Source organism: Callithrix jacchus, chromosome Y (assembly GCF_049354715.1).
Source record: "Callithrix jacchus isolate 240 chromosome Y, calJac240_pri, whole genome shotgun sequence".
NCBI lineage: Eukaryota > Metazoa > Chordata > Mammalia > Primates > Cebidae > Callithrix > Callithrix jacchus.
In genome coordinates, this window is record NC_133525.1 from 5808230 (window position 1) to 5821342 (window position 13113).

Genomic DNA, 13113 nt, shown 5'->3' on the forward strand with positions numbered 1-13113 from the left:
AGTTAAATCCAAATCACAGCAATTAAGTCTTCAAACCAATTTCTGAATAGGGTTGCTGTTTTATTTCCTTTCATTCTTCTTCTTGTGACTTTGAGCTCCCTTGAATTTTCAGGACAATCACTGCTGGTAACGTCCTGCAAGTTCTTGAGGTGACACGACACAGTCTGGCTCAGTTACATGTGGTTTGCATATTAGCTTGTTTGTAAGGGTGACTTTGCTGTGAAGCAGATTCAGTTGCCCCACCAGTCAACCCGCTGGAAGTCATAATTTCCTCCATATCCATCACTATTGTAGAAGCCTCCATAGCCACCTATCAAGAAAAATGTTTAAAGAGAGAAACATTAAGTCACCTTTCTTTTTTTTTTCTCAAGTACTCTAACGTAAACCCAACAAAAGAAATCTAGTGTTAAGAGTTTGTGTCCCTCAGAAATTAAATTTCCCCAATGAATTATGGTATGAAAAACAGGACTCACAAGAAAAAGAAAAAGCCCTTCCTCAAGGAAAAATTAACATTACCTCTACCAAATCCTCTGCTGTTGCCGTAACCACCTCCACCACCGCGGCTGCTGCCTGCACGACTACTACTGAAGCCAGAACTGCTGGAGCCACTACTCTGTCGACAGTCTCTAGCACCAAATCCTCTGCTGAATCTATTATTGAAAGCAAAAATATAGCATGGCACTGTAAGTCCAAAGTTGGATTAAACAGCAAATTCCTGCTTCAAGTTCACAGTTCCCCATTTAAGTTTTCAGTTCAGTGCCATTATGTTCTCATGGGAACTGTACCATTAATGTCCCAGGTGTTCTAGCAGAGTTTCTAAAGTACTCAGTAGTGAAGAACTGACACCTAACGCCATGTCAACCTTTCTAATAATTACCCCTTGCCCAAACGTTTATGTATTATAGTTGAAAATAACTGTTTAACCCGTTACTCGGGGAAAAGCTAACTCTGAAAGCTTACTGCCCCCAATAGGTAATACCAAGAGGGAAGGCTCACAACAGTGCGTACCTTTTAGATCGTCCACGATTGCCACCCTTGTAGTGGTGTTCGTAAGCCATACTTTCCAACCAAGAAGGCACTTCTTGTTTAGCTTCTACAAGAAGATCCAACAAATCCTTTGCAATATTCACATTTTTTTCGTTAAAGAATGAGGTGGCAAGGCCTACATAGATCAAAAAAAGCACATGAAGTTTCCATAAAGCAGCATGCTGTTCTTACATTCCTATATCCCTATGTAAAATATTGTAAGTCCAAAACTAAAACGTGACATTGTGATTTGCAGTACAACCAAATCAAACGGACGGAAAAAAAAATTTAGTTGGCTGATTAATCTAAAATTTTTCCTCAGATATAAACGTTCTATTTTTAAGGTCCTTTGTCAAATCTTTGCTGGGTGCATCACAATAATAAAACCAAAATAAATAAAACTCCCTAACAAAATTATTACCCAGGTTTCCTACACGTCCTGTACGGCCAATACGATGCACATATTCTTCAATATCACTCGGCAGATCAAAATTGATAACGTGTCTCACATTTGAAATGTCTAGTCCTCGTGCTGCAACCTGAAAAATAACTTTTATTTTAAAAAAAAAAGCACTGTACAAACATGATTAATTAAAAAATAACGTTTACATACAGCTGTAGCCACAAGAATTGGGCTTCTCCCCGAGCGAAACTGGCGAAGGGCCTCCTCTCGATCTCTCTGTGATCGGTCTCCATGAATACTAGTACAAGCATGTCCTTCATGGTATAAGAAATCCTCCAGGGAATCTGCTCCCTTTTTGGTCTCTACAAACACCAAAGTCAGTGAATCCCTCCCTGAAAAATCAGAAGGCTTTGTTTACTCATAATGAATTAGCATCGCTGGTTAATCTAAATATTAACTGGGTTAATTCTAGTCCTTCTGCTAGAATAAATCTTGGAGGCAATTAATGTAAACATTGTTATAACTATGTTTAGAATGAGGAAAAGGCAAGGGAAGGAACAGAAGAGATGTAAAGAGATTCTCCTTACATGTAACTGACACTATTATTATTATTATTCATAATTTTACCTGTTGCTCCCAAGATATCAAGCAGAAACGACCGTTTATCTAAGTCTTCCACCCAAATTACTTTCTGTGTGATGTTCTCAGAGGTAGAGCCTACTCTGCCGACAGCTAAAAAGATATATTCATCCAAAAAGTCACGAGCAAGCATCTGAAAAAGTGAGAAAAATACTCAATTGCCTACTTTAGTACACAAATTATCTAAATATAATAAACACATATGCTCTAATCAAAAACGAAAACATCCAACAATACCTGTATTTCTTTAGGAAAAGTAGCACTAAACATCATGGTGTGACGAACGCCCTTTGGTGGCATGGTATCTTGTTCAACGATGCGACGTATCTGAGGTTCAAATCCCATATCCAACATCTTATCAGCTTCATCCAACACTAAGTACCTGTTATGAAAAACCCTCAGTTGATCCTGGATCATTAGATCTGACACACTAATTACTCGGTATGTTGCCTAACTAATTACACTAATGTACTCCCCTCCATAAGGGAATATTCCAGTGCCACAAACAGATACACACACGCATGCATGCACACATGCGCGCACGCACACACACAGAGACAAAATGGCTCAAGATTACAACCAAATTAGCCACATGTTGATTGTTAAAATAAAGCTTAGAGCCTCAATTAAAATTTCACTTACTCTTTAAACAAAAAGGTTAACTGCAATTTTCAAAACTATGTGGAAAATTAAATTATCGAAGCTCAGGCAGCCCTAGTAAAAATACTACAGAAGTAATCAACTTCTAATACAAAAAGAGGCGCATCCCATATGTAAAAACTGACGTACTTGCAGAAGTCTAACGCAATCTTTCCTCTTTCCATCATATACACTAGACGTCCTGGAGTGGCTACTAACAAGTGGCATCCACGTTCTAAGTCCCGAATCTGCTGACCAATATCAGCACCACCATAGACTACACAAGGACGAACTCTAGATCGGTATGAAAACTGTAAGCAAAGAACATGTCAGTGGCCATAAAAACATCGTTTGATCAAGGAGAAAAGCAACAATCACTAAAATGAGTATTTTACTTTTCTGGCTTCCTCATAGATCTGTACAGCCAATTCTCTCGTTGGGGCTAAAACCAAGGAAACTGGATATTGCTTGCGGCGCCCACACCTTCCGTTTCCCTAAAAAATGAAAATAATTTACACTTTCTGGCCAAAAACTGTAATTCTTTTTTAAAACTTACCAGTTTCCTTTTATAATGTGCAGACTACACCTACAGACTTATTTTCATTGGGTGAACGGGGTGAAAAAATAAAAATAAGGTGTAGCTGGCCTTGTTTAGAAAAGTCAACAGGCATTTGCAAAGCCTTTTTAAAACAAAAATGTCTCATTTTACAGCAATACCTTTACCTTCACGGCCTTCAAAGCTTCTCCTGGACCATCTGTATATATCTGACTCAGTATGGGCAAAAGAAATGCTGCCGTTTTCCCAGAACCTGAAGACAAAACACTGACTTATCATTTCTGAATATTAATCGTTGATAAAGTGTTCTCGATGCTCTCGAGAATTACAGGAAATTTTTTCTTACTCCATTTCCAATTTTCTAGGACGTACAGTAAATTTATACGGCAAACCTAAGGAGTAAAGCGACTTCTGTGCTCTACTTTCAAACAGTACATTTTAATTTGTACAAAACACAACCATTTTGTCTGAAAAGTGGCAACAACTTTCAGTGCAACATTTCTTTGTAGTGGCTCTATAGTGTTGGAAGGTAAAGCAGGAATCAGTAAACTTTCTGTAAAGAGCTAACAGTACATGGCTCTTGCAGGCCAGTCTCTACAAGAGAACACTTTTTATCTGTGCCAAATCTCTGGCTAACCTCTACAGCACAGACATAACAAATGGGTATTTATATTCGAATATGGCTGTTGAAAAATACACAAGTGCTAGGTTTCAGATCAGGCTGCAGTCTGCTAACTCCCGTGGAGTTAACTGAAAAAGATGCAGTTCTGTTTCTTAAAGAAGGTATTCAAGCTGACAATTTGCCATGCGCTTCCTCAAGATGCCCAGATACATCCCAAGGATCCAGAGGTACAGACAAAAAGGCACATCCCCAAGCTCTCTCAAATGCTAAACACAGGACTCAGACATCCCTTCAGAACATACTACTTTTAAAGTAAGCCCAATTAGATATTCTTAACTTTTGCTTTTTATCAACTAAGCTTACCTGTCTGGGCACAAGCCATTAAGTCTCTTTTTCCCTTAATGATAGGAATGGCATGTTTTTGCACTGGAGTAGGACGAGTATAGCGAGTAAGCTCAATGTTCCCCAAGATAATTTCTCCCATGTCAATATCACTGAACTGTCAGGAAATGTAGCCGGGTTAATCAAATACAAGTAAATATAGAAGTAAACATGACAGATATAAAATGCTGTATCTTTTGCAATTTCTGTTTTACACTACCATATTAATGGAAGTAACCAAACTGTCTGTGATTTGGTTTACAGATGCTATGATTTCAGTTAAAGAATCGTGGCATTTTTTAACAAAATGGACTCCTGGGTTTAAAAAATTGAAACAGCATTTGGAGGCAGGCATGGTGGCTCGTGCCTGTCGTCCTTCTTCTTTTTCAGACAGAATCTCACTCTGTGGCCAGGCTGGAGTGCAGGGGCGCAATCTTGGCTCACCTTAACCTCCGATGCCTGGGTTGAAGGGACTCTCCTGCCTCAGCCTCCTGCATAGCTCAGATTACAGGTGCGTGGCACCATGCCCAGCTCACCTGAGTGTTTTTAGTAAACACGGGGTTTCACCACGTTGGCCACAATGGCCTCTATCTCCTGACCTCATGATCTGCCCGCCTCAGCCTCCCAAAGTCCTGGGATTACAGGCGTCAGCCATCGTGCCCGGCCAATTCCGAGACTATTCTTAATAGTGGCATTAATGTTTCATAATCCAATGGGTTTGCATTAAGAACTTTAAGAGTCAAACAAAAACTTACGTTTTCAATATGTGGTGGACAGTTACTGCCGGTTGCCTCTACTGGTATTTCATCGTATTTCTCAAAGTTAATCCCCGTGTTTCCTCCAGAAAACAGTTCCCTGAAATCAGACAATTATTACATGTATATAAATTGTTACGAAACTTATGGCTTAGTATAACATGTTGTTCAAAAACTTACCGCTCTAAGCGTTCACTTGGTGGAAGTGGTTTTGACCAATCATCTTCATCCGACTTGTCACACCAACGACTGTGTCCACTCCGTTCGTATCTACCAAAGCCAGTTCTGTCACGACTGCCAATACCATCATATTCACTCCGTCCACGATCATCAAATCTGAATGGCACGAGCAATCAAAAATACACGATTTAGCCGATATCGGATTATCACCCCTCTAGAAATGTCCTTGGGTATCAGCTGACTTACTGAACACAACCACCCTTAAACGATGTCAGCAACTCAGTGTTTACCTCGTGTGAAATAAGCCCCTCTAATTAACCAGCGCTTATGTGTAATCTGTGTCTTCGTTCTTAAGAAAATTATAAAAATTTTTATAAAATTACACAGCTTAGACATCTCATGCTAAGAATTAGGTTTAGATACTTACAACTAGTGCATACTTTACATCTTCATTTAAGACAGTACCATCTAAACATATTTACTGGTATCATCTAAATATATTTACTGGCAGGAAAGCAGGAATAACACATGAAATTTTTTAGATATAACATTTTTAGATATAAAAAAGTAGAAGACACGTGACAAGAGAACATTTTTCTTAGAGTTTTATTCCTGTTTCTGAAAAACAAGACAGGATCAAATTCAATTATTAGGGTTTGTTTGTTTGTTTGTTTGTTTGTTTTGAGATGGAGTCTTGCTCTGCCACCCAGGCTGGAGTGCAGTGGTGCCGTCTCAACTCAGAGCAGCCTTTGTCTCCTGGGTTCAAGTGACTCTCCTACCTCAGCCTTCTGAGTAGCTGGGACTACAGGCACATTCCACCATACCCATCCAATCATTCTATTTTTAGTAGAGATGGGGTTTCACCGTGTTGGTCAGGCTGGTCTCGAACTCCTGACCTTGTGATCCTGCCACCTCGCCCTCCCAAAGTGCTGTGATTACAGGCATAAGCCAACCCACCCGGTCCCGTCTCTACCAAGAAAAGAATAATTAGCCGGCCAGGTGGTGGGCGCCTGTAGTCCCAGGTACTTGGGAGACTGACGCAGGAGAATCACTTGAACCCAGAAGGTGGAGGCTGCAATGAGCCCAGATCGTGCCACTGCACTCCAGCCTGGGCAGCAGAGCAAGACTCTGTCTCAAGAAACACGCACGCACGCATGCACGCACACACACGAAGCATTTAAAGCTGTCGCAGACTGTATCATTTAAGTTGAAACAGACTTCATTGTGTCAAATAGTATATTCGTCTAAATTAATAAACTACTTTTAGTAAAGAACTCTCAGTGCCAACAGAGCAATGATAAACCATCACTCTGCTTTAAATCCATGAGTAGTCTCTTAAAGATATGCTCAAGGACCAGTGTAAGTATGAAGAATGAGAACTTGCCAAATTAAGATTCCTAAACTGCTACTGTATAAACACACAAGCTGGGATTTACCTTCCACGATCACTGAAATAACCAGACCTTCCTCTTGATTCTCGAGACCCAAAACTGCTATATGCATCCTTATCTCTGCTGCAACTCCAACCTGAACTGTCTTTATCAGAGAATCCTTCAATAAAAAAAGCAAAAATTGAAAGCTGATGAGACGTTTACACGATTTCCATCTTCCCAAATACGAAGTCCTTCACATGTAGTCTTCCTTTATCTTATCCTGCTGGGAACAAAGGTCAACAGGTGCTTCACATGTAGTCTTCCTTTATCTTATCCTTGTGGGAACAAAGGTCAACCAACAGGTCCCATAAGCAGAATTTTTACAAGCGTTAATGTGTTCTTCTACCAGAGATGATTAAATGAGGCAAAGTAATCTCATGACCTGAGAACAACGTAGCCTGCATGTAACACAGCTATGATACTATCACCACAATAGTAATTGTTTTCATTCACCCCCTAAGTATAAATGTTATGTGTCCAACACGTAAACCTACTCCAATGCAATTATTTACGATGTCTTTTTTTAAGCTATGACTGATTAGGAGGGATTCCAACTCCCTCACTTTTAAGCTCAACTTGTAGCTAGTGCAAGCGATGCTTCTGTTAGTTTCCTAGCTATGATCCATCTTTGACAAATCCTGAATAACGTAACGCAAAAGGTGTTAAACCTAAACATTTAACGTAAGCTATGTATAATACACATTTTGGAAAGGCCCAGCTAAAGACTACCTCAGGGACTGTGGATTACCTTGAACTAAGAGAAGAGATCTACATAATCAGATAAAAATATGTCAGGCCTATTAAGACAGAGAATTTCTAATTACTCTTTGAAAATTTCAGGCAGGGGACAGTAAAGATACAGCAAATTAGGTTTTCCCATTGACACTGCTCTAACTTTGAACATCACAACCCATTTCTTAAGTCACTATGGCATCCTACCACCTAAAAACAACGTTTCTCGAACTATTCACATAAAGTTATTTTAACACAATCTCGCATTCAGAGATGGTCAAGACTTTCTATTTTACTGTTAACAACTAAAACTAAGTTGTTACAAACATCACTGTGTGCTACGCTCATACACACACTACTGGCCTACCAAGAGTCCAAACATAATTGTGTCATCTTAATACCCTCAGTGAGAATAAACCTATACTTGAGTTTTAAAAACCCTCATTATTACCTACTTTCATTGTCTACAAACTGACAAAGGAATGACAAGAGCAAACTTGCTGGAGGGCTTCCCTAATCCAAACTTTTAATTAAATGTTTAAAGTTACAAGTTTATAAAGTTGTCACTTTTCATTCTCCCCTGCTTTTAAAAATCCAGTATTAGACAAATGACCCATAGTACTTCCCACATTAAGGAAGTTAGATGGTTAACGTCTCTTCCATCCCCGCAAATACTAAAATATTGCCAACTCTTCTTAAGGCACTTAAGACACCTCGGGTGCAATTCCAGCCAGATACAACACTTAGCATGCTTGTGATAAAAGAAACTCTGCAGTTACTCTGAAAAAAGAAAACAATCCTTAGCAAAGTGGTCTTCTGATAAACACATACAGACTTAAAAACAGGGTACAGACTAAACAGAGAAAAACAAAGTCAACTGCAAGTACTCTACCCACTCCACACCCCTTTATCATTAGCTTCTTTCCTTTTGGTTTTAAATATTTTTCCTGACATTTCCTTCTCCTAGAAATTTTTTGATGTGCGTGAGGCACTCAAAACATCACCCCAATTAAACTTTTCTAATGAACTCTTCTACCTTACAAATTTGATAGGAAACAACCCTAGGTGTTTTAATGCATTTCATACAACACCTTTCCAATGAAGTTGTCTGGGTTGAAACATATCCCCAGCTCATTGAATGTGGCCCAAAGTGATAATTTTACAACTGTTAACTAGTCCAGAAAAACAAAACACCATTTCACTGTGGCAACTTTTCAAGACAGCAGCAAGCAGAAACTTTACCACCAGACAGTTTCTTTGACATAAGGCATTCGCAAAAATATGCCACTTTCAAATTCAAACCACACCATAAATGTTACCAACAGATACAGTACCATAGTTAACCTACTTGGTAGGTTAACGACACAAACCCAAATTCTTTGGGCTCAGTCTGCCACAGGACACAATAAGTATCCATCATTCAACATTCGAGGAACTTTTCCGAGGACAGAAAGTGCTAGTTCCTAAAGACAGTCCAAAAGAGGCACAGGAGGGGACAAAAAGTGTTCACAGACTTCCTCAAGTCACTCTTTTTCCCTAGGCTTTGATGAGCTGCTAAAGGTTACATCTACAAACTTGCCTTAAATACATACCTTTAGACGCTTCTCTGTTCCGTAAGTGAGGAGGTATATAGCGTCCTTCTAAAAGAGAAAATGTAAAATTAGAAGCCTATGATATCACCACGACGCTGCCTATTCAGAAAACGTCTATGAAAAGATAGGTCCTGGAAAACAAACTTCTAAAACCTGTATTTCATACAGGAAACTACTTTGCAAGATGAAGGGGAAAAAATGCTTACTCGAAAATACGCTGAGAACCAAATGTATTTCAGTAGCTAGTAGTGGTTATTTAATAACCATGTTTTAAAAGGCTCTATTTCAGATAACTGCTACATGAAATCAACACTGATCATTAAACGCGGCCATTACTCCAACGTAACAGTGTCGTAGAGAGAGAGGAAAAAAAGGTTCTATGTGCTATACTAAATCATCTACCCAGGAAGAGGCTTTTTTAAAATGTCCAAAGATTAAAGTGGAGATACCATAAAAACACATGAAAAGTTGGAGAGTGAAAATTTTCTGGAAATTTCTGAATCCCAGGTCAAGGGATCCTCCTGCCTCAACCTCCGAAGGCAGCTGGGAGTGCAGAGACGAGCCACCACGCCGGGCTAATTTTTTTGTATTTTTAGTAGAGCCGGCGTTTCACCGTCCTTGGCCAGGCTGGTCTCGATCTCCTGACCTCAGGCTCTACCCGCCTCGTCCTTCCCAAGTGCTGTGATTACTGGCCTGAGCCACCGAGCCCAGCCCAAGGCTCCGTTTTTAAAAAAGAGTTTTCGGGCCGGGGGAGCGATGGGCTCACCCTCTAATCCCAGTCGTCTGGGAGGCCGACGTGGGCAGGTCAGGAGATCTGAGATCCAGGCCATCCTGGCTAACGTGGGGAAACCCCGTCTCTCTCCTCATAATATTAGCCAGGCGTGGCGCGCCCGTAATCCATGCTACTCGGGATGATGAGGCAGCACAATCGCTTGAACCAGGGAGGCGGAGGCTGCAGGGAGCCGAGATGGCATCTCTGCACTCTAGCCTCGGCTACAGAGCGAGGCTGGGCCAAAAACAAAGGTTTTACTTACTGCTTGCTGTACTTGCTCCTCCACTCTGTTTCTCAGAGGAGTTCAGGTCCAGATCCGCAAGCTAGAAAAGAGGTATCAATAGCTCACATGCTGACACACAAGAACAGATAAGATCACAAGCGACAAATAAGAAGACCTGGATTCCAATCTTATCCTGTACCATACACTTGGCTGCTGGGACTGCCTGGCATTACCCGACAAGATTTTAAAGATGCTTAAGTCTATCAACCATGACAAATGCAAATGGCACCACCTGAATACCGGCAGTTTCATACCAACAAAGTTCAAATTCATTCACTCCAAACAAATTTTCTTGAACAATTTACCATGGTAAAAGCTTTCCAAACAAAAAAAAAAAAAAAAAAAAAAAAATCTACCATCCATTTCTCAGTAACTTAAACAAACATTCAATTTAGCTACAGTCGTTAATAGTAAAATGTTCCCAAAGACAGTGGTTTTCTTGATATCCTAAACCTAAAAATAAATGGACACCGGAACATTTGAAGATTCCTTACGGTCGACTGGCGCCAAAGACTGTGCAACTATTTTTAAGGCAGATAAATTCCTAGACATCAAAAGTTAAAATAATAAACCAACTTCACTATGTTTTGAGTACTGTGCAGCTTTACACAGCTGTCATTTCATGTTTGACGCTCTATGAAGGTGGCAGTATTCATTTCTCCCATTTTAAACATCAACTTCAGAGGTCTTTGGTGACAAAGTTAAAAAGCGACACATCTTTTCTTTAATGCTTCTAAAATGACATACCCATTCTTAACTCCTGCCTCCTTATACGGCTAGATTTTAAAACTATAGGGGGAAAAGGTGATTTCGCTTTATGGGCTTGCAGCATAATGCTTTACCAAGAAGTACTCAGTAGCGGCGGGCGGTGGGGGGGCGTGGCGGTGGGGGGGGCGTGGCGGTGGGGGGGGCGGACAATCACCTACGTCAAAATAGGTTGCAAGAAACAAGTGCAACGCCCAGAGCAACTTTGTCACCTCTCTGAACAAACCTTCTACGCCATAACACGCTTACATATGTATTGAAAGTTCAAGATACTATCAAATTAAATGCATCATCGATTAAGATACTGTATTTTAAAACTTCGCCATCTGAATCTGGTTACTACTTAATTCTAGCGAAGTAGACAGTACGCTTTATCAAGAGTTAAGTGTTGCCAGTTACATAGAAAACATTGTAAACTCGTACCGCCGAATTCTCTATTCCTTAGTTCTCTGTTTCTACGGTCTATTTAACATATTAAGAATCAGTAAGTTGCAGGCCTTAATACGACGCAGTGAAAAACTATCTCAAAAGGCAGACCGTTAAATCCCTCAAACCGCACCTAAGCTTTATCCTTTATTCATTCTCTCCCCCAGGCGTGGGAGGCAAAAATGCAGGCATAAGGGTCCGAAGCACTGCAGTGCAAACTGCAGTAGGTTCCTGACACGGTATAGGAGCCTGATCTCACACGTACACCACATATCCTGCCCCGTCGTCGGGCAGACTTCAAAGGTAAAGGATCTGCCCTTAATGGAAACAGAGTTAGACCTATATCAACATTCCTTCTGCGGTAAAAAGAGAGTAAACCACAAATAACCTGTCCCGCGAATCAACCGGTTAATCTCCTACGGGCCTAGTTCCCGTATCGCCTAACGCAAAGGCACAATACTACACAAAAGGCGCACAGTTTTCGGCTAGCCGGCTATCCAGTGGCTCTCCGAGTTAAGAAAGGGGTGTAGCGCAATCCTGGATCCCTAACCTTCAAGGTGTCTTCCCGCTGGCCTCTGCTTTCCATTCTTTCTAAGGCAGGTCAAGAGAAGCAGGTGGCGGCCATTCGCCCTCCCCTCGCCGCTGTCGGTTTCAGGTTCTTCTACGTCACAAAACTGCCACACCGGAAACGCGGACCCGGCACGCTCAGCATCCGGTCAGCGGTTGCTCCATCCGTAAGGGAAGCGGGCAAAACAAGATACAGGACGCTTGTTTCCCTGGGCTTCATAGTCACTCGCCTTCAAGAATTCCATAGGCCCGGCCCCTGCAAGGACCACAGCGCTACTCAACTCATACAACCGCATCCAAGACTGTGGCCACTCGCCGGAGCCAACACCATACTCTTTGTCCTCGCTACACACAGTGACTGGGTGGCCTGCATGCACTTTCTGCCTAAACGAGACTTCCGTGCATATGTCACGGGCGCCTCGTGAAGGTCTAACCGCTAGACTGGAAAAAAAAAGTCCCTTTTTTGCGAACCGCCGCCTTCCCCGCCCCTGTTGACTAACCGGTCAGTGGTCGCACATGCGCGTCTCCGCGGGACCGCTCATGCACGCCCAGAAGCCGCCATTGCGGGCGGCCCACTACCCTAGGAGAATACCGCGTAAACACCACCCTTCACGCTGTGGCCACCGTCCGGTCTCCCGTACGTGGGCTGTCATGGTCTCACACAGTTTCTTTCCCATTTCCCCAGAGTCCGAGCAGGGATGCTTGGCTAAGAAAGTAAAAGTTCACTCTGAACCTTTAAATTTGTAATTCTGAGATAAACTTACTAAATTCATTGGCAGCTTTCAAATTGTGCAAACTCACCGAAGTATATTATTGTGAGCTCAAGTAGATTTCAGTTAGGTGTTTGCCTTCCGAAAAGTGAATCTATCTCTCTCTCTGGAACTTCAAAACAACCGTTGTATTCCTCAATATTGTCTATTACTCTTGCTGAGCTTTTGCAACGCGTCTTTGTCGATAAGATGTACATTTCTTTCTCCTGTTACGCGCGTGTTAACGAATACACTTTTATACTTTTTAATATGAGACTTAAAACAACCCTTTTTGTTATTCAGTTTTCTTCCCTTGAAAAAATCGGATTATGGGCATATTCCAAGGTTTTTTAAATTACAGTTTTAGCTTTGCTGAAAATTAAGCACAATGAAGTGCTCCAGACATCCAAAAAATGAAACGTAGTCGTTGTGGAGCTCAGTCACTGGGGGAACACAAACCTGACACAGAACAGGTTCTGTGAATAGTCTCACAAAAAAGTGAAAAACAAATTACGGTCACTTTTGTCTGGTGGTACACGGGTATTTTGGGTAAAATAAAATTATACTGATGTTCATCTAACCTTGAATTGAGC

General features: G+C 41.2%; 1 protein-coding gene across 1 annotated transcript; it reads right to left on the minus strand.

Moving 5' to 3' along the window:
* Window positions 1-203: 203 nt before the first annotated feature.
* On the minus strand, window positions 204-10055 carry DDX3Y (DEAD (Asp-Glu-Ala-Asp) box polypeptide 3, Y-linked; the record flags this gene model as incomplete). The annotated part of the gene is given in 16 exon segments (NM_001267761.1): window positions 204-310; window positions 517-650; window positions 1009-1162; window positions 1448-1565; window positions 1640-1821; window positions 2057-2201; window positions 2306-2450; window positions 2858-3018; window positions 3103-3201; window positions 3431-3516; window positions 4249-4384; window positions 5022-5121; window positions 5202-5357; window positions 6638-6752; window positions 8959-9006; window positions 9993-10055. Coding segments are annotated over 16 exon segments (1922 nt in total), but the record flags the coding sequence as incomplete, so codon positions are not given.
* Window positions 10056-13113: the final 3058 nt, after the last annotated feature.